At 37.2% G+C, this 20,893-nt stretch overlaps 3 protein-coding genes across 3 annotated transcripts; all 3 read right to left on the reverse strand.

The window, feature by feature from the left end:
• Nucleotides 1–991: 991 nt before the first annotated feature.
• On the reverse strand, nucleotides 992–11,962 carry MONOS_2614 (uncharacterized protein; the record flags this gene model as incomplete). Its single annotated transcript, XM_067872545.1, has 2 exons — nucleotides 992–2,689; nucleotides 2,756–11,962. The coding sequence occupies 2 exons, from the start codon at nucleotides 11,960–11,962 to the stop codon at nucleotides 1,319–1,321; spliced, it is 10,578 nt and encodes a 3,525-aa protein (XP_067730785.1). The 3' UTR covers nucleotides 992–1,318.
• A 2,837-nt stretch (nucleotides 11,963–14,799) lies between these two features.
• MONOS_2613 (putative COMM domain-containing protein) lies at nucleotides 14,800–17,319 on the reverse strand (the record flags this gene model as incomplete). Its single annotated transcript, XM_067872544.1, has 1 exon — nucleotides 14,800–17,319. The coding sequence occupies one exon, from the start codon at nucleotides 17,317–17,319 to the stop codon at nucleotides 14,800–14,802; it is 2,520 nt and encodes an 839-aa protein (XP_067730786.1).
• On the reverse strand, nucleotides 17,319–20,630 carry MONOS_2612 (uncharacterized protein; the record flags this gene model as incomplete). The annotated part of the gene is made up of 9 exons (XM_067872543.1): nucleotides 17,319–17,644; nucleotides 17,717–17,894; nucleotides 18,636–18,723; nucleotides 18,957–19,136; nucleotides 19,272–20,061; nucleotides 20,113–20,217; nucleotides 20,263–20,354; nucleotides 20,410–20,503; nucleotides 20,574–20,630. 9 exons carry the CDS (start codon nucleotides 20,628–20,630, stop codon nucleotides 17,504–17,506), a joined length of 1,725 nt encoding a protein of 574 aa, XP_067730787.1. The 3' UTR covers nucleotides 17,319–17,503.
• Nucleotides 20,631–20,893: the final 263 nt, after the last annotated feature.

Below are 20,893 nucleotides of genomic sequence, written 5' to 3' on the forward strand. Positions count from 1 at the left end.
AAAAACAGATTCTGGAAGGAAAAGGATATGGGGAAAAGGAAAAGCAGCGCTTTTATTGGCGGGCATGCATCCAAATGGCAGGTGCGTGTGTTGATTTGAGGGAACAGAGCTGTGGCGATAACAGATTCTTCAAATTGGAAGCAAGGGATATTGCGAATGGAAGCAGAGAAGCGATGTTCCGATCAAGTTGGAGCGTTCAATAAATGGCCAGCAAATGTTCCATTGGTTCACAATTACATTTTTTTTTAATTTCATTTTCCCCCCGAAGCATCGCAAGTTAATTGAAAGCTGAAGCTTGAGTGCCTAATTTTTGTTTGTGTCATTGGCAGCGAAAGCGCGTTTCTATTTGCAAAGGGAAGAGATATTTATGCATCGGCTGAAAGTGCCAAGCTGGTGATCAACACCGAAACGCAAAATGGATGACAAAGCCAGCGAGGATATTCTGTGAATCTGCGCCTTGCAAATGGAGGTGGGAATTTTTCATTGGGGAATGCAGTTATTTTGGGATGGGATGGGAATGCAAGATGCTGGGTGCAATCGCTGCAAGAATGGGCAAGATGACTCAGCTTGTTGCCTTTTGTCTCGAATCGTCTGAAAGAAGGAGGCAATGAGCTTTCAATAAAAAAAAATAAATTCCAGAGTGTTTCTCCATTCATTTTGATGGAACTAATTTGAAGCCTCCCATTTCTTTGAGTGCCATTTCCTTTTACATCGTTTGCTGTTATTTTTATCTCAACAATTTTTATATTGTTATATTTCATGTTTTGAATGAATAAAAAAAAGTCATCTTGGCATGACTCTAGAAATTTGGCCAAGGCTGAGAATGGTGCTTTCTGGGTTTTTGCGCAGGTGCCAACGTTATCACATTTTTTTTTTGATTTTGATTTCTTGGCTGAGTCAAAGCAAGGATGCTGGGATTTATTTTTTGGGGAGAATTCATTTCAGAAAAGAACGCAATTCACAGAGGAAGATCAAAGGATTTCAGAAATCATTTGCCTCGATGTCTTTCCATTTTGAAGTGGGTTTACAAGCAATAAAAGGGAAGTGGTTGTGAAAAATCACTTTCGAGCGAAGTGCAGGAACAACACAGAAAAACACAAACATCAGACTCTGGCTGGCAAATGCCAAGCTCTGTTTGGAGGCAACAGAAACAAAAGAAAACAAATCAAAAGAAAGTCTTCAGAAGCCATGGGCAGCACTCATTTCTATCTTTCTTGTAATTATTCACCAAAAGCAAAAATGAAAAAAGGAGATAACGAGATGAATACGAGGGGTGCGAACGATAGCGATGCTTGTAATGGGATGAGAGAAGCAAACGCTAATAGCTGCAGCAGCTGTTTCTGCTGATGGCAGATTGCTGGTTTGTGAAGAGTGCGTCAGTCATTGTGGGGAGCTTGGCCGACTCGGGGAACTTCTGAAAGAACTCTCTCGAAATGGAGACGAGAGAAGGCCTGTTGGAAGGCTGAAAGGAGAGGCATTCGCTGACGACCAAAGAGAATGTGCTTGCAGCATTTCCGCACATGCTCAAAGCCTCTCCTTTTGCAATCTTGTCTCCAGCAATCACAGCCTCGTACTCCCCGAACGGGATGTGGAGTGTCAGGCACTCCCACAGCATCATCCCGATCGAGAATGCCACCGACTCCTTTGTTGCCCCCATGTTCTTGTTGATCAGCAGCTCTGGCGCCTTCCACCTCAAACACTCTTTTTTGAAGCTATCTTCATCGTCAAATGCCGATGAAGGAAGGGAGTCACTTTCATCATCATCATCATCACTTGCAGACGTGATAACAGTTGATGATGAGATCGATGATGAATCAGAGTCATCTGACAATAAGTCAGAATGCATGACAATGCAGATGACCATATGTTCTGAGAATAATACAATGTGAGGGCTCAGATTGGAAAGTGACTGAAGCTTGTTTTCCATCTCATCAAATGAGTGGAGGGCGAGATTAGCTACCCAGAACAGGATTTGGGCAGCTGTCATCTCCCTCTCCTCCAGTGTGCCAATCGCCATCTCTTTCTTCTCATTCTTCCCGTGAAGCAGCATGAAAAGTGAATCTCTCAAATCCACAATCAGTTTCTCATGAGGCGAAGAACAGGCCATTGCATCCACCAGATTCGACATGGATGAAGTGGTTGGGCACAGATCTTCCCTTCGAACAAAAGTGGACTCTGTGTCTGAAGTGTCTGTGGATGAAGTGGATGAAATGGATGGAGAAGGAGTTCTTTTTCGTGTCTCCTCCTCATCAACTTTTTCCAGTATCCATTCAGGGATCTTATCTGAATCCTTTCCCAAGATATATTCAGTCGATCCACTCTCAGCCAGCAAATGCTCAGATGATTCTGAATGCTGAAGGCTTTTCGCATATTCCCTCTTCTTTATCCTTTCATCGTTCTTCTTCTCAGCCTCCCTCTCTGCTCTCTTCCACTGTGCCTCAGGTGACATCTCCATCGTCACCATCTCAAAAGCCTTCGGATCCTTTCTGATGTTAGCATTCACAATCTCTCTCAGATCTTCTGCTTCATTCTTTGCCTTTCTCCATCTGACTGCAAGAATAACAGAAACAATCAGAACAATCAATAGAACAATAGCCATAATGATCACAATCAATGCCCATGATGATTTCCCTTCTTTTTCTCCCTCAGCAATCCTTTCATCTCCGCTTGTCTGAGACTCGCTCTTGTTCTTCAGAATAAGAGAGTCAGTTGATGAAAAGGTCTTGCCTTTTCCAAACAAAATACAGACAAAAACCTCTTCTTCTCTTGCAGCAGAGCTTATAAGAGACATGCTAATCTTTCCTTTCGCTTCATTTTCGGAATCAAAGCAATCTTCAGAAAACGGAAAAGTCTCTATTGAGCTGACATCATCTATCTTTGACACAATTTGGAAACTCAGATTGCATGGGATGAGGAGCCTTCCTTTGAAAGTCAGTTCCGCAGCATCTCCATTTTCTTTCACTTCCACAGCATCCAGTGATGGGATAAAGAATTCAGATAGCCTTTCAGTTGGAATCCCCGTGAGCTCGCATCCTTCATTCAAAATCCACAGTGATGTGTTTGGCAATAGTCCATCTCCTCCCTTCAAGCTGTCGATCTCAAGCTTTCCATTGTGTTCGCAGAGGATGTTTCTTCTGATTGAAGGGAATCTGGCGATTGATGGATCATTGCCCACAAACTCTCCCTTTTCAATCTCAACTTTCCCTCCAGATATCCCCACCCCTCCTTCACTCGAGTTCGCAACCGTTGTCTCTCTCATCGTTGCATTGCTGTTTTCTATGCTAATCAATGATCCATTCCACACGCAAATTTCTTGAGCATCGTTTGCTGGTAAATTTTCATTTTTCAGCTTCCCTTCAAAATGGCATGAATCTACGGTAGCTTGATGAATGAATCTTAAATCAAATATGCTCCCAAACTTTGAAATCGAGAAACATTCAGAAATGGAACAATTTATTGAATCAAATACATTATAATTTTTCCCATCCAAAATCAAAATGCTTGCACCCACTGTTGATTTGCTTATGTTCTGAAATGAACACAAAGTGAGTTTCAGCGTTTTCTCGTATTTGGAATTCTCGAAGTTTAGACCCGATGTCCGAGCTAAACTGATTAATGATCCATGTTCAAGTGTGACGCATTCAACTGTAATTTCCTTTAGTACGATATTTGAAGATATCGCATCAGACTGGATAAACGAAAATGAAAGTGAGATATAACTTATTGAAACATCAACAATATTAATTGATGATTCTCCTTCAATGAAGAAAAAATCTGATCCAACTTGAACATTTTTTGCTGAAAAGTTTTCAATATTTAGTTCTCCTCCATGAACAGAAAATATATGAAATGGAACATTTCCTTTCTCTTTCTCTTCTTCACCTTCAACCTGGACTTTTGATATAAGAACCACCCCGGAATTTATATCCATAAATGTTTTATGCGAGGATTCAAAAAGGCGAGAAAATTTGAAAGTTAGATAGCTAAGCTCAACATTTGCGTTTGCATTTATTACACATTCACAAGTGCACTGCATCTGCAATCCAATTCGAACAATTGCTTGCTCTTTCAACTTTGAACGGATCGTTATTTCATCAAGTATTATCTCTCTTTCAATCTCGCTTTCTTCTTCAATCAAAATCTTGCTCTCAAAGATCCTCGTCACATGATCAAATCCATATGCAATCGTTGAACAAGGAAGCATTCTTGTTCCACATTTCCTTGAATTATCATTTTCAATATCAATAGCAGATGATACAAAAATTGTGTCTGATTGATATATCATGATAAAATCAAGAAGATTCACAGGCACATCAGAATAATTCGAATGGTCAATGCCGTACATTGCATTTATCTGATTGTACACTTCGCTGCTGAACACCTGCCTGAACTGTGTCTCGTTAATTTGCGATGAGATGTTCTGGCATTCAATAAATAGATCTCTTCCTGAATATGCTGTATTCGATTCAAAGCCGATCGAAGCAAACATCATCGGCAGATCGCCTTCAAACGTCGTACCAATGAAAATCCCACCACCTCTTCCTTTTGAAGTCGAGCATCCACATAGGAGAATAGCTGTACACCACACTTTAACACTTCCTCCTTCATCCAGATGCATCATCATCATTCCTCCTTTTTCGGATAGAGACGAGGAGCATATCTGAACGCTGCTTTTGTTAACAACAACATCCAGCAAATGAGATGAATTGCAATTCAATACTCCTGGCCCATTCCCATTCTTCACAATTGCTTCAAATGATGAATTATCAATCTTAAACATTGAAATGCTTTCAGGCTCCTCATCCTCCATCTTTGATTCTTTTGCTCTCTGAACATCCAATACTGATCCTTTCCACATATTCACGGATGACACAATTATATTGTTGACTTCGCATTTTCTTGCCCCGCAAACAACAAATATGCTTCTGTCTGCATTCACATTCACAACATCCACTTCTTCGACAATCAGTTCTCCTCCATCGCACAATAAAAACGAAAATAATCCTGGTGTAATAGATGTATGAAGAGATCTCATTGAACACTTCCGTAACATAATTTCTCCATTTTCATTCAAAATCAATGCTTCTCTATCGTTTTTGAATGTTTCACTTGCAACAAACTCAATTCCAACAACTCTCAGACTCTTTTTGTTCAAAATAGCAATGTCTCCTCCTTTGCTTTCTTCAAATGAAATCGTTCCCATTCTTTTTTCTTCACTCATCACGACTAACGATCCAATCTCAAATCCAGACAGATTACAAGTTTCATAAATTCCAATTTCATCCTTCACAACAACTTTTTTCACTTCTCCTTCATCGATATGATTTAGTCCCATCATTAACGATCCACATGGCTCGCTTTCACTTCCACACCGCAATGCATCATATCCATCTTTCGATACATGCACCTCACTTCCTCTGTACTCCACAATAAACATTAGCAAATCCACATAATCAAATGAATTGTCACTTCCAGCAAACAGATTTCCATCTGTTTCACTCGAAAGTCCGTCTATTTTAAAGCTTTCTGTTGTGATGCTCTCATTCAAATTAATATCCCAAATAAAAATGTTTACACCTAACGATGCACCATTCTCTTCAAATTCAACTTTTTCAAATGCAAATTTGTTTGCACTCAATGCTTCCATGCTATTAACAAGAGCGCCACCTCCTTTTCCACTATCTGTGTTGCACTTGCATCTCTTTATCATTGTCTCCTTTAAAAGCACACTTCCTTGCCCTTTAATTTCCGCGTATATCGCACCTCCATTTTCTGATCTCATCGAATTAATATCTTTCATTTCGCACCCACATAACATCACATCCCCATATGCAGCTCCTCTCAGTACGATACCTTCCTTTGCTAAGTCTGATTCCAATTTCGAAAAAATACTTCTATTCAATACAATACCAGACATTTCATTTTTTGATGCTTCCTTTGCAGTTGTTGAAGGAGACAAAGCAAACACAGAACAGTCTCCAAGTGCAACATCCTCAATCATAATTCTTTCAATTGACATCGTCGCAGCTGCCGACAATTCAAATAACGAAACCGACGAAGAATAATTCTGCACTTTGCACTCATTCATTATCACACTTCCAGATCCTACAACAACAATACTAAACTCGATAGCTATATCACTGATAATTTTGAATATGCAATGGTCAAGAAGAATGCCCTCAGAATACGCATTTGAAAAAATGAGACACGTTACAGCTCCACTAGATGGTTGAAGGAGCAAAAAGTCTATCCAAAGAATATCTAAAGAATCACCATTCATCAACACACCTTTAACTTTGTCACGAATATTGTTTGTGGAAATTTCTAGAGTTGCATATAACGATTGCTCCATTGTGAAAGAAAAAATTGAAAATCTGGAAACGTCATAACAATCGCGAACATATGTTGATCCATCAACAACCATTTCGTGTACGTCCATGCTCTTTTCAGTGTTGCTGTATCCTCTCCAAAACGTCTGACAAGGATATTCAACCATTCCACACCCGCTCATATCATATCCTTTTTCAGAAACAAAAACACGCGAAGAGTGGTACTGCTCCAGGAAATGAACCAAATTAACTGGTTTTTCGATGAAATATTCAGCATCTTCTCCTTTCAAATCAATGCTCACTTCTTCGATGGATGACAGATTCACAAAACAAGTGGACCTGATAGTTTCATTCAGAGAAATGCTGAAAACAAATACGTCTCTTCCATAAGTTGCTGAGTTGTTTCCAAATGATACGTCTTTTAGCAAATAATTAGATTGGAAACTTTCACCAAACGAAAGATATATTCCTCCTCCTTTTTCATTCACAGCAACTGTTTTGCAATTCTTTAGGCTGCAGTTCTCAAATTTCATCGTTTCACTTCCGCTCATCTCGTTTTTTATCCCTCCTCCATTTCCTTTCTCAGCTATGCAACCATCAAAGCAGCTTCCGTTCTTCACAGAAAGATCCTGAACATTCCTTGTCTGAAATAAAGTCAACTCAGATGAGCAATTAACAACACAAACACCATTCACTTCAACAATCTTGCAATCTTCGCAAGTTATAAGTGTGCAACCAGCAGAATGAACATTCATTATTTCTGTATTCTCAATTACAAATGTGCAATTGTTTCCCGAGAAAACTCCCCCAATCCCCTTAAATGGGCCACATTCAATAGCAATACCACTCATCATAATAAGTCCGCCACTTCCTCTAACAATCCATATATCTTCTATCATTTCGGTGCCCTCACCAGTTCCAAACGAACAGTTCACAATCGAACATCCACCAGAGGAAACTATCAAAACTTCTGTGAATGACGAAATGCAAGGAAGAAGAATTTGCAGTCTATTCAGAGTTAATCCAGCATTTGCTCCTCCATTTTTCAACTCTAAATGCCCTCCTACCTCAATAATCATTAAAGAATTTTCGTTTTTTCCCCCTCTGATTGTCAGAGATTTTTCGTTTCGTTGCACAATTCCACCGATTACTCCTCTCTCAATAATTTGAATTATCGACTGATTATTGTTCATCCTTCCAACCCCAAATTTCACATCAAAGCACGGTCTCACCTCGATTCCACAGTCATTAGAGTTTTCTCCATCATTTCCTTTAACAAATACAATCGCATCATCTGCGGGAAACAGATAAGGCAGCATCGACATGCTTCTCCCTGTTGAAGTTTCATAAACCCACAGTTGCTTTTTCTCAAGATCATCCTCATCTGCAGATCCTGCCCACCACATTGCATTTACTGATACTCGTGCAATTGGGCAAACAACAAACACATCTTTTCCCTCAAACGCTTCGTTTCTGCCAAACTCGATATTTTTCATTGAATAAGTCAACTCTGTTGAATCCAGTGTTAAATGAATTCCTCCTCCATGTCCGCTTTCTGTGTCCACTTTACTCTCCTTCACTTCGTTCGAATCACACTCAAAAACGCCTCCTTTCTTCACCTCAACAAATACACTTCCTCCTTTTCCACTTTCATCCAAACATGTAATGTTCCAAAAGAAGCACTCTTTCACAATTGCTTTCTTTTCAGAACCAACAATACCAACAATAGCCCCTCCATCCCCATCATTCCTTACCAACTCTTCAAATGTGTTGTTCTTCAGTTGTATTGTGGTAAGTTCAGCGAAAGCAATGGCTGGATGGCTAGAGAATGCTGACGAATTAAACGTCGAGTTTTCACATCTGACAGAAGCAACTTCATTTACGCATACCAATCCAATGCCTCCTTCACTTTTCACGTTTTTGAACACAACAGAATCAATCACTCCATGAGCTTCCATCCCTTCTATAATTACAGCTTCTGTTGATAAAAACTCAATATCCTTCATCAACACACTCTCAATCACCATTGCTCCTGAGCAACACTTCGCAAACTGATATTCCAACGAACCAGATTCAGCTTCGATGCTGCACTTAGTCACATTTAAAGTTCCTCCTAAACAAATAAACAGGCTGTTGTGTACGCCAGATATTCTTGGTGGAGCACAAAACAGAATGTGAGAAAGCGAAGCCACTGACTCTTTCACAACGAATATACCTTCTTCACCCCCTCCGATGCTCTCATTAATTTTCACCAATTCCATTTCACTACTTGTATCGATATTCATTTCCTGTGTATCAATTATCACTTCGCATATGATCTTGAATCCAGAAAGTATTCGGATATTCGCATTATCCCCTTCAAAGCGAGTTCTGCCAGCATATCCAATTGTTAAACATGGATACCATTCAAATCCACACAACGCATAATCAACCCCACCTATTCCAACATATCCAGGCTCGCTCCACTCATTCACAAATAATGAAAGTGGCACAATCACGTTATCTTTCCAATCCAGTCCCACAAATTCGTTGCTCAACGTATTTGTTCCAAAAGCTCCTATCTTTAACGAAGATTTTAAAAAGCTCTTATTCAGCTCATGTCCTTCACCAAACAAATTTATTCCAATCCTTGCCTCGTTGTTCTCAAACGAAAGGCTTTCGAGAACAAAGTTTTTTGATCCCTTCCCACAACACTCGATCGAAACTCCTCCTCCATATCCTTCTCCATTTCTGTCTTTCATGCTTTTACATCTTCTAAATAATGTACTTACTCCTTCATTCCCAATTCGAATCATTCCATCTTCCTTAATCTTCATTTTCATACCTCCACCGCTTCCGGCTTCTGCAGTGCAATCTGAAACAACAACACCTCTCCACTCAAAACTCGTCCCTTCTCCCACAATTGCTGATGCAACAGTTCCATTTCCTTCCTTTCTTTTCCAACTGCTGAAGTTCGAGTTTGATACTGATATGCTCCTTCCTTCGCTCATCCATATGGCTGTACAACTTGTCAACTCTGAATTTCCCGTTATCACACAGCCATGAATCGAAAGTGCTCCTTTTTCTGAAACTTCAATCAGTCCTGTTGAAATTGTTGAGCTGCAGCCTGAAATGTTACTTGAAGATAAAGTAATTAAACCTTCGCCTGATGCTTTACAGAACTGACAATCCAAAAAACATATTCCATGCACAATTACTGAAGAAAGAATCGCTGATCCCTTAATAACTTCCAACATCTTATAGTCCACAGATGTACCACTTTTCAACTCGATTTTTGTCGAGATAATTGATAAAACTCCTTCCACATTGCGAAACAACCCTTTCCGTCCATTCAATTGTGTTGGTACTTTTATTTTCACATTTTCTACAACTGTGGACGCACCATTTTGCACTAACACTTCTAGTATTTTTTCTCCTTCCGCAGTAATGTTTATTTCATTTTCCAACGCTTTTCCTTTTATCTCCACTTTCCCCTCCATCACAATGTGTTCGTGGCTCATTTCCACGCTGCCTTCAATTTCACTGCAAATACCAAGGATGCCTTTCCTCTTTTCAAGAGCAAAATCCAATGTTAAGCATGGATACCCTTCATAACCACATTTATCAAAATCATTTCCGTTTTCGCCTTTGACAACAATTGATACAGGTTCTGAGCGAAGATATAGCACTAATGGAATTGCATACTGCTTCTCATTCTCAAATCCCATTAGTGTGGACATATCTGTTATGTTTGTGCTGAATCCAATGCTCCTGTTATTGATAACTTCTGTAAAGCTTCTAGCTTCCACAAACATATCTCTTCCATATTTAGATGCATTGCACATCACGAACCTGACCATTGTAAGCAAGAAATCCCTTCCGCCTTTCACCTTCAAGATCATCCCTCCACCAAGTCCTCCACTCAAATCCTCCCCATTTGCATAACATTTCTCAAAAGTCACACTCGTCTCGTTTCCTATTCGGATAATTCCTTCATCTTCAATCACAACTCTTATGCCTCCGCCATTTCCCATTTTGCACTTCCCATTTAGTAGTCCTCCATCAATGCTCATTCTTTGATTCGTCCCAATAATTCCATTCACAAGGCTCCCATCACCATGTTCCAATACAACAGAAGAAAAGTTGCACATTGAAACGTTCACATTTTTTGCACTCTCGCTCTTTAAGAAAGAACATTCATTCATATGAACGTCTGAGACACTCAAATCGCTCATATCAATTTCGCTCGTCAATCCGCAAGCATATACAAAAGGCATGGAAATCAATGAAAGTGATGATATAGATAGCTTCTTCATTGAAGCCTTTCCGGCTCTCATAACGAGAAAATGGTATTCTATCGTATCAACGGTTTCATCCTCGCACACATCGCACTCATTCATAGAGATTCTCGCTCTCTCTTCAAGCAATGCTACAACACTCATTTCGGAATACAAAAGCGACGATTGAAGCATGAATCTCAGAAGCTCAATCGTTACATTGCTCTTAACAATAAGCACACCATTTGTAGATCCTGTGTTTCCAACCGCCATCACAGAGGATTTTTCATCAACACCTCCAAGAACATATCCTCGTTCATCTCCAAATATCATGTTTTCCATAATTCGATATTGCGGATGAAATATTATTTCTCGATTCGTTTCTTCCAATTGCAAAATCGAATATTCCAGTGTTTTGCACGGGTAATTGAAAAAACCACATGCTGATACATCATACCCCTCATTTCCAACTGCCACTTTTTCTTCTCGCCTCAGAACATAGTATTCCAAAGGAATGAATACATCACTCCATTTTTCATCAATTCCAATAACATCTTCCAGACCTTCTGAAAAACGACACATAAACTCCATTGAGCTGTTTGTAATGCTGGTCTTCAGATCGGTTGACTCAACGAACACATCATTTCCCCATTTAGCCTCATTTCTCTCAAATCCCACATTTTTAAAGCAATAATCAAACGAAGCATTACACAGCCTTAGATATATTCCTCCTCCTCTTCCTCTACTCCCTTCTCTCGAAGATGCTCGACAACCTGAAAACTGTGTTGAATTTGCAATAGACGAACAATTCCCAACGGACAATCTTCCGCGCCCTCCAGTACTAAAGTGCACACATCCACCGTTTCCATTTTCGCATGCACACTCGGAAAATGTGCAGTTGTCAAGATCAAACTTCTCGTCATTGTCAATAGAAATCCTTAATACACTTCCATCTCCTTCCACTTTTCTTATCTTTCTGATTATCACTTGGCTCATTTCCAGATGTGCCAAAGAGCCAACGGTTAACAAACTGGCTTGTTGAGCTAGCACAAAGTTCTCGATTATTGATGAAATAATAGAGGCTTTTCCTTTTTCAATCTTAACAATTGGTGATTCAATAGTATGTACACTCAATTCATTCGCACAACCAACAATACAGTTATTCACTGTTAGCTCGCCACTTCCTTTTAGCTCAAATAATGAAATAGAATTTGAATTATCAGCTATTGTTGAAGAAATATTCATGAACTCAATTTGAAGAGATCCTGTGGTAATTAAAAATAAGGATCCATCTTTATGTGTGGTGATAAGTGTTCTTTTTAACTTTTGGCTGTTTTCATTCGGACAAATGCGAATTGTTTTTTCTCCAATCTCCATTTTCCCTTCACGCACTTCTTCACTCACAATCTCCAGAACCCAACTATGTTGCTCAATTGAATGAATAATTGCTCCATTAATCGTTTTACATGTTTCGTTTATTCTCAATCCGCAAGTCCATTTGGTGTCATTTCCTATTGAAGAATCAATAAATCGTTTCTCAAACAATGGAATCAAATCAAGATTAAATCCTAAAACGCTGTGAAAAGCTCTGTTTTGAAGGCATGTTGAAAAAGTGCATGAGAATTTTTCCTTTAGAAATTTGCAATTTGAATCAACAATGAATAAATCATTTCCCTTTGAAGATGTGGCACAACTATTGTTGTGAAAAAAACAAAAATTGATATTTGAATCATTGTAATTCATATTTGGTAATATTGCTAAATATAATGCTCCTCCAGCTTCTGAACTTGTTGAGTTTTCAATGACACATTCAGTGACGAAAAAATCTGATTTTGTTTGCTCGAAAGCAATTGTTCCACCACAATTAACTTTGACTTCATTATTTGTAAAAGAACAATTGAATACAGAATCTGCCGTAGAAGAGAAAACAACATAGTCCCTTGCACGAAAAAAAAGTGCTCCTCCATAATTCATTTGCTTCGATCCAAAAAATGTTGAATGTTGGATCACTGCACCATCAATAATTTCAAGAAAATGAAGACATCCCCCATAACCTGTTGAAGATGAATCAAAACAAGAACAATTTGAAAAATCTGACATATTGATGCAAACAGAATGAAGACTTTCTCCATGAATAGCACCACCACTAAAAACAGATTTGCAATTCCTGAAGCTGCAACAATTAACAATTAAATCTGTATCTTTTACAATGGCGTATATTCCGCCTCCATAACTGGAGGAGCAATTCACAAATACATCATTTTCAAAATGTGAAGACTCTTGAATTGAAATATGACCTTCTTCCCCAGAATATATTGCATTTAAATTCGAATATTTTTGCATCCTGCAAAAAGTGTTATTGAATGAATTCAAAAATGAATTGGGCACATTTATTGAATGAACAATTCCTCCATCAAACACATCATTTACCGTATCAAAAATGCTACAATGTATTTTAACGAAAAAATTGTATCGAGAAATATTCCTAAAACCTTCTTCAAAGTCTGCTGTTAAAGAAGAAATATTTGTAAAAGATGAGGTTGTAATGCCCACAGAATTCAATTCTGATGAAAATATAAAAGGTATTTGAAGAAGACTAAAAGAACGAAAGCATGTGCTGATTACAGAAAATGATCCTGAATGAGTTTCCATTGTTTGAATTGTTCCCTTTGCTATCAATGGAAGGTGTTTTTGCAATTGATGCAAATTATATACAGAAATATTGTTGAGAACAATATTTCCGCAACAATTAGAAAAAATGAAATTTTGTGCATATCCTAATGAATAAAATTTGGAATCTTTAACCAGAAGGTTGGAGGAAATATCAACAAGGGGAAATGCGATTTTTTCGCTGTGTTGAATTGATGAATCAGCGATTTCCACAGTTGAATTTTTGAGTGAAGTTACGAGATCTATAACACTTGTTTCAAAATAGCTGTGTAACTCTATGGATTTGCATTCGTCTATATTTTTTGTTGGCATGATAATACCGTTTTCTGATTTACCGTTCAAATTTGTTTGGGTCTCGTAAAACAAGTTATTTTCATTTTCTTGAAAATCACTAATTGTCACTGTTTCACAAGCAAATATTTGCCCCAAAAAAATGATGTATGCATTCGCCACAAATTGCATCAATGGCGCCGATATTTGAGTTCCTAATCTAAGAATAAGCAATTTTTCAACTTTTTTATGATCAAACCTTAATCACAAACTTCCGATTTTTTTATTTTGAATAAATGGAAAATCATATCGAGTTAAAGAATATACAAAAGATATCTCATCTCAACAACATTATAAAAAATGGACAATTAGAGTTTAATTTATTCCTCTTTTTTATATTATCTTTTGTTTTTCTACTATGATAACAGTTTTGCAAGAGCTGATATCAATGAAAAAGAAATATAAAAGAGAAGAGAAGAGTTTTGTAACAAATTGTGAGAATTTAAGATTGAAAAGGCTGAAATTGCAGCATTTGGAACAAAATTCAGAAAGCGATAAATTTTGTCTCATTTTCATAAAGCGATATCTCTTTAAATGTGAATCGATGTTCATTTTCCATCTGGAAAATATCCTGATCAAATTTTTCTTCTCTCTTCTCTTCTCTTCTCTTCTCTTTTTTATTCTTTTTATCATTGAACATTAACTCGTGCGAAGTTGAGTTCAAGTCCCAGAAGACATAAAATTTATTATCTAAAAAAAGATGACTATGTTATTCTTCATGAATCGTTGCATATGAATTATTTCCGAGTCAAATATAACGTTGGTTTTTCAAATCTTTATCTGAAACCGACAACTTAAACCACAAAAAATATTATCACAAATTAATTTGCATGGTCAACTAGAAATTGATTCCATTCCTTGAAAATTTGAAGAGAAGGTCACAAAAATAGATCAAAAAATGCAACCATCACATTTGAATGGTGAATTTTTTCATTCGCTTCTTTTGAAAAGAATAACACAAGAATAAGTCAAATAATTCACCAATCTGTCCATTTACTATAAAGGTCTCATTTTTGAAGTTATTATTTCTGTACGAATGTTATTTAGAGAAAATTATTGAACTTGGTCAAATTGAGGGAAAGAAGAATTTTAAACAAAATTCAAAAGCTAGATTTTAAGCTATATTTGTGTTATAAAAATAGATAATCTTTCACATTTGAATTAAAAAGAGAACGAAATTTCATATATTTGTCTATTAGGTGAAAAAAGACAATTCAAGTCTGTGATAATAAAGATTGCTTCCATGTTTCATCGATCTTGTGACGCTCTTCAGGATCCATCAACTGGCGCTCAAGAACCTGAAGATCTCTATCAGAAATTATCTCTACTTCTTCTTCAATTCCGCACCACATTGATGAAGCAGGAGTGAAAACAAGCTCTTCGTTTGTAAGCAATTTTTGTATTTTGGCATCTTCTTCTTCTTTTTTAACCTCTGTAGCCGAAGCTTTCTTTGCCCTGTGATCCTCAATGGTTGTTCTTATGTCTCGTATTTTCGATCGTGTTTGGGCAACTTTCTCTCTCCTTGCAAGTTCTTTGCTGCTGGCTGACTTTATCGAAGAGAAAAGTTCACACATCTGCATCGATCCTTCAATCTCTGATGCCCACTCAGGGTACATCTTGCATTCGTTGTTGAGTGCAGAAGGGCAGCGAGAAAGGCAGAAAGCTAACCTTCCGCTGCATAGCAATCGCCTTGCTGAAAGTTCTTGGACATCCGCCGCATTCGCAAGAGGAGTTGCAGGATACCCTCGCTCTGCCCTGAAGCTTTCCATTGTTGCTTGGCGATACCACTGCGAATGCAAAAAGAGAGCCAGACACATGTCTTGAAGAGGCGTATCTTCATCTTCAGCAGTAAATAATGGAAGTTGTAGAACTGTTGAAGAAAATGAAAAATCAAGCATTCTCTTTCCACCAAAAAGAGGTGCAAGAGAATGACGAAGTGGCGTGGATGGTGGTAAAGTTTTGACATCAGAAGAAGTGGGCTTATAAGTGCTATGGATCCATTGTCCCATAGTTGCTTCATAAGTGTTTGCATTAAACCACTGCTTGTACCAGGCAAGCATTGCAATTTTCGCTAAATGTGCTAAAACAGATTTTGGAAGTGGAGGGTCTGTTTCAGCAAGTCCAGATAGCGTTAGCTGCTCTTTCTTTTCGACAGTCACAAGCGGAATAAGCTCGGATCCGTCTTTGCCTAAGCAATCCAACAAAGGATTTCTCTCCTTTTTCTTCTTTTCGGCTTCTTCGATTGCAAGCCACAATGCCATCACTTCTTGATATTTGTTGCTATTCCACAGTCTGTTCATCGTTATCAACAGCACATCCGTTGGGCATTGCGTTGGAGGAGGCAACTCATCTTCCTTGAAATCGGCATATTTCCAGTAAACTCCTCTTTTCTTCGAAGCTATTTCTTTCTCATCTTTAGAAACTTTTGAAGATGAAGAAGCGGACTTTGATTCAACAGTCAAAGGTTTGCAAATGCTGCAGCTACAAAGAAATCCACATTGTCTGATCAAAGTGACAGCACGAACCTCCTCCGAAAATGGTCTCCATGCAGGCCTGTAAGAAACATTTATCTCATCTCCTGCTTTGATGTGTCTGTCAACAATCAGTCTTCGTGCTGTACCATCACACACAATCACTGCATTTGGATCACAAGAGTGATTAATGCGGCATAGGCAACGATAGTATCCAAAGCCATATGGAGTTCCCGTGGGAGATGATGCACTGATGCACCAGTCACTGTGCGCTGAGAGGATGCCATACATAAAAGACAGAAGAGATGTGGTCAATCCCTGTGTTTCTGGAATCATTCTCGTAACAGGTGCAGTTGTGGAGGGATCTGGTGATGGAGATACGACTTTTTGCATCTTAATTTTTCTTTCAGAAAGATTCAGAAAATGTGTAAGCACTTCTGGTTGCTCAAGCTCTGTGCGCTTAATGCTTTGTTGAGAAAGAGAATAATCTGCGAGATAACGGCAAATATCTTTTCTATTTCCATCAAATATATTTATTAGCTGCGACAGTAACTGCCATTCTGGATCAGTACTTGGAATTGAACTATCCCAATCTGTTGCTGATGGATCTAATTCATCTTGAAGCAGTCCGTCCATAACTCTAACATTCTCGCTAATTGATGCAGACTGTTTACTGCTCGCCGCTTCTTTTTTCACCGAATCTAATAAAATGTTCACAAACAATGCAGGTCTTTCCGATACAAGCAGCGTTCCTCTATGAAAATCATTAGCAGCTACAATGTAATAATTTTTATCTTTGTTCCATCGCAATCTTATTGGACAATTTGACGAATTATTGCTTTGATAGCAAAAATATCCTTTTCCTTCTGAAAACACTTTTGATCCATTTAAAAGGTTAACGCTTTGCCTATACTTTTCTGCAATACTTTTATCAGCAGGAGATAACGACTTTGCCATGAAAATATCACATTCAGCTTCAAGGAATAGCCCCAATTCCATTCGACACCATCCACGTCTAAACCAAGCCTTAGCATTTGCTCTATCAACATTATTCGATAAAAGAGCTTCTGTTGCATCAGCTTCACCATCTTTCCAACGCTTTAATTTTATATTGCACATTGAACGGTTGTTATAGATTAATTCTCTTTGTTCTTCTGTAGTTGCGTTTTCAATGGCTGAAGTCCACAGTTCCAGTGCTTTTTCGTATTCTCCATTAGCGAATTTCCCCTTTGCTAGATTATTTAAATCTTCAGTCGAAGACATTTGAAGTTAGAAGTAAAATTGTCTTTTTAATAATAAAAGAATATATCTATGATCAAAAAACAAAATCAACTAAAATGTAAAAAACAATCTAAATCACAACAGTGATATGAATATAAATTATAACTTAACATAAATAATTTGGAGAATATAAAATTTATCTGACAATAAACAAAAAGATATCTATTTATGCACGTCTTTTACCAAATGTTCCCCATTGAACAGGAACTTCGCTCTTTCGGGTGTCTATCCAAGGCTTTGCATTGCTTTCTGAAACTCTGACAACTCTTACCACTTCCACCTTAGCTTTTGGCTCGCACAATTCGAACTGAGAAAAAAAGAAAAAAAAATTAACAAATGAATATGTTAAGATTCAAAATACTTGATATCGATATCATACCACAACTTTAAGCGGAGCAGGAATATGTGTGAATGTTGTCTTTTGCTGGTTGCCGTTAACAAAAAAGTGGGCCTGAGTAGGATTTGATTCGAAGTCCATCTCCACAGCAACAATATCTCCATCGCCAAATCTTTCATTCATCAAATGCCACTGTTTTCCATGCCGCATAGGAGCAGAACTGAAAAACAGAACAAAGAAAAGAAAAGAAAAGAAAAGAAAAGAAAAGAAAAGAAAAGAAAAGAAAAGAAAAGAAAAAGAAAAGAAAAGAAAAAGAAAAGAAAAAGAAAAGAAAAAGAAAAGAAAAAGAAAAGAAAAGAAAAGAAAAGAAAAGAAAAGAAAAGAAAAAGAAAAGAAAAGAAAAGAAAAGAAAAGAAAAGAAAAGAAAAGAAAAGAAAAGAAAAGAAAAGAAAAGAAAAGAAAAGAAAAGAAAAGAAAAGAAAAGAAAAGAAAAGAAAAGAAAAGAAAAGAAAAGAAAAGAAAAGAAAAGAAAAGAAAAGAAAAGAAAAGAAAAAGAAAAGAAAAAGAAAAAGAAAAGAAAAGAAAAGAAAAGAAAAGAAAAGAAAAGAAAAGAAAAGAAAAGAAAAAGAAAAGAAAAAGAAAAGAAAAGAAAAGAAAAGAAAAGAAAAGAAAAGAAAAGAAAAGAAAAGAAAAGAAAAGAAAAGAAAAGAAAAGAAAAGAAAAGAAAAGAAAAAGAAAAGAAAAAGAAAAGAAAAAGAAAAGAAAAGAAAAGAAAAGAAAAGAAAAGAAAAGAAAAGAAAAGAAAAGAAAAGAAAAGAAAAGAAAAGAAAAGAAAAGAAAAGAAAAGAAAAGAAAAGAAAAGAAAAGAAAAGAAAAAATGAAATGAACAGAACAAGAATTTATTTTTTTAAAAAAAACAGATGGTGATTACTTGAATTACTAAATACATGAGTGTTCATACTCAGTTCCATAATAGCCAGCACTGTGAAAGTCTCTTCCAGGCCGATAATCACCAGGGATGACATACGAGAAGTCGCATATTCCAAATGCTAAAATGAAAATAGGTCAAAATGAATATGTCAAATGGATTCGAATAATTAATTGGAATTAAGTTGAATAAATGATATCAAAATTGACAATTGAAAGAAGAAAAGAAATTTTTCATTCTTCAAATAAATCTTTTCTTTCTTTCATTGGAATTCACTTCTCTCTCTTTTCTTTTCTTCTTCTTCTTCTTTCTCTCATTCATTTCTCATTCATTTCTCTTCTCATTTTTGCATACATTGTTGTGCGTGTGGCTGTATAAACTTCAGCTCAACATGCCAAATACCCGTCCCAAATTCTTCATTGATAGCAACGCACGACGTGGCAGCGCCAAGACATTCAACAACATTTCTGCTGGATGTGCATTTGCCTGGATTGGGAAACTGGAACGTGAGTGTTGTAGGGTCAATTTCTTCCTCTGTTCAAATGAAAAAGGCGAAATTCAAGCCAAATAAATAGAAATAAAGTTTAATTTGAAAAAAAAAAAATCAATCATCAAAATCAAATTTCCGAATGAAAGAACAGGCAAAAAAATTAGATAAATTCACCAAACCGACATTCGTGACCACAACAATCGGCTGCCGGATAACTTCTCTTCTCTTCGTAGTCGAAACAGAAGGTGTTCTTGACATCGTAGCAGAAGGCGAACCCGAAGCAGATGCTGACCTCTTCAGCTTCATGCTGTAGATGGATGACACATCTGACAGCTCTGATTCAATCTTCGACAGCGACATCAGATCAAAGTCCTTTTCTTTCTCTTTCTCTTTATCTTTATCTTTCTTCTTCTTGTCTTTTTTATCCTTTTTGTCTTTCTTCTTCTCTTTCTTATCCTTTTTGGCTTCTTCGCTTTCTGAAAGTGACATGCTCAGCCTGTCACTCTCTATTTCTCTTCCTCTCCTTCCGCCATATGGCTCTGCTGAATCTTCTTTTCTCCTCTCCAGCTCTTCTGTCCACTTCTTCTCTTTCTCCCACCGCTCTTCTTCTGTCTCCATCAGCGTGCCCATCATAAGCGCCTTGTCAATTCTCCGCTTTAATATTGTTGCTGCTGAATTAACAACTTTTGCTGTTGGTGCATCATCAGCCACAACCACAGATAATCTCTGAAGCGAAGCCAGCATTTTTCGAGGCATCGTCCCATTTTCAACAGCATCTGTTCCGCTGATCAGCGCTTGCAAAACTTCTGCATAACATTTTTTGGATTGATTTGGCCTTGATGATTCAAAAGCATCGTAGCATCTTTCAATAAATCCACTTTTTGCAACACACAAGCATGCAGATCCACTTCCAGACAGAAGCGCCAGAAGTGCAGTTTTAGCAGAATTAAACATAGATGGATTTTTTGACTGAATAAAAAAATTTTTTTTGTTTGTGATGAAAAAAGTAATGAAACATACCTCCAGCATATCCAGAAGTGGGATTACAACCATGTTTATCTGAGCCTCGCTGCTTATAGATTCTACATGATTGGTCAATAATGATAGAAGGTCAACACTCAAAAGCTGTTAAAATAACAATAAATACTTATCAAAAAAGTGAATGCAAACATAAACAGGATCTTGAGCCTCTGCAGTGCGCAAAATTTCTGTTAACGTAGGTACAATACCCAAATAAAACATTTTTAAAATGAGTTGTTTCTCTAATATTTGTGAAAGTCGTGAAAATAACACAAAATGAAAAAAGAATCTCCAAACGAAACAATGCCAGAAACGTCAATTTACGAAGTGTCTGCTCTCTAGTTTCTATGGAAAAGCGAAGTGAAATGATCAACTCATCGACTTGAGTTGGCTATATTTGATTAGAACAACAAAACAGAAAATCAATGAAAGAAATTGAATAGAAGAAATCAAGGGCAAACATTGATGGTTTCGTTAATAAAAGTAACTTGGGATATAGGAGCTGCCTTATCTTCCATCGGAGCTACTTGCCAAGCAGCCTTTTCCTGTTCTTTTATGAAATGATCAATACGCCCATAAAAAATTATCACTCATTCTTTAAAAAGAAAAAAAGTGCTTTTCAAATTTGAAAAAAATTATAGAAAAATACATCACAAACTTTCATATTTTGAGTTTTAATATAATTCTTTATTTCTCAGTGGGTGTAACAAGGGCAATTGGAAACAGCATCCTATTTCTATTTGTTTATTCAAAAAAACTTTTCTGTTTCCTCTATTTCACT

Source organism: Monocercomonoides exilis (genome assembly GCF_001643675.1).
Source record: "Monocercomonoides exilis strain PA203 chromosome Unknown scaffold13-1861174, whole genome shotgun sequence".
Classification (NCBI taxonomy): Eukaryota; Preaxostyla; order Oxymonadida; family Polymastigidae; genus Monocercomonoides; species Monocercomonoides exilis.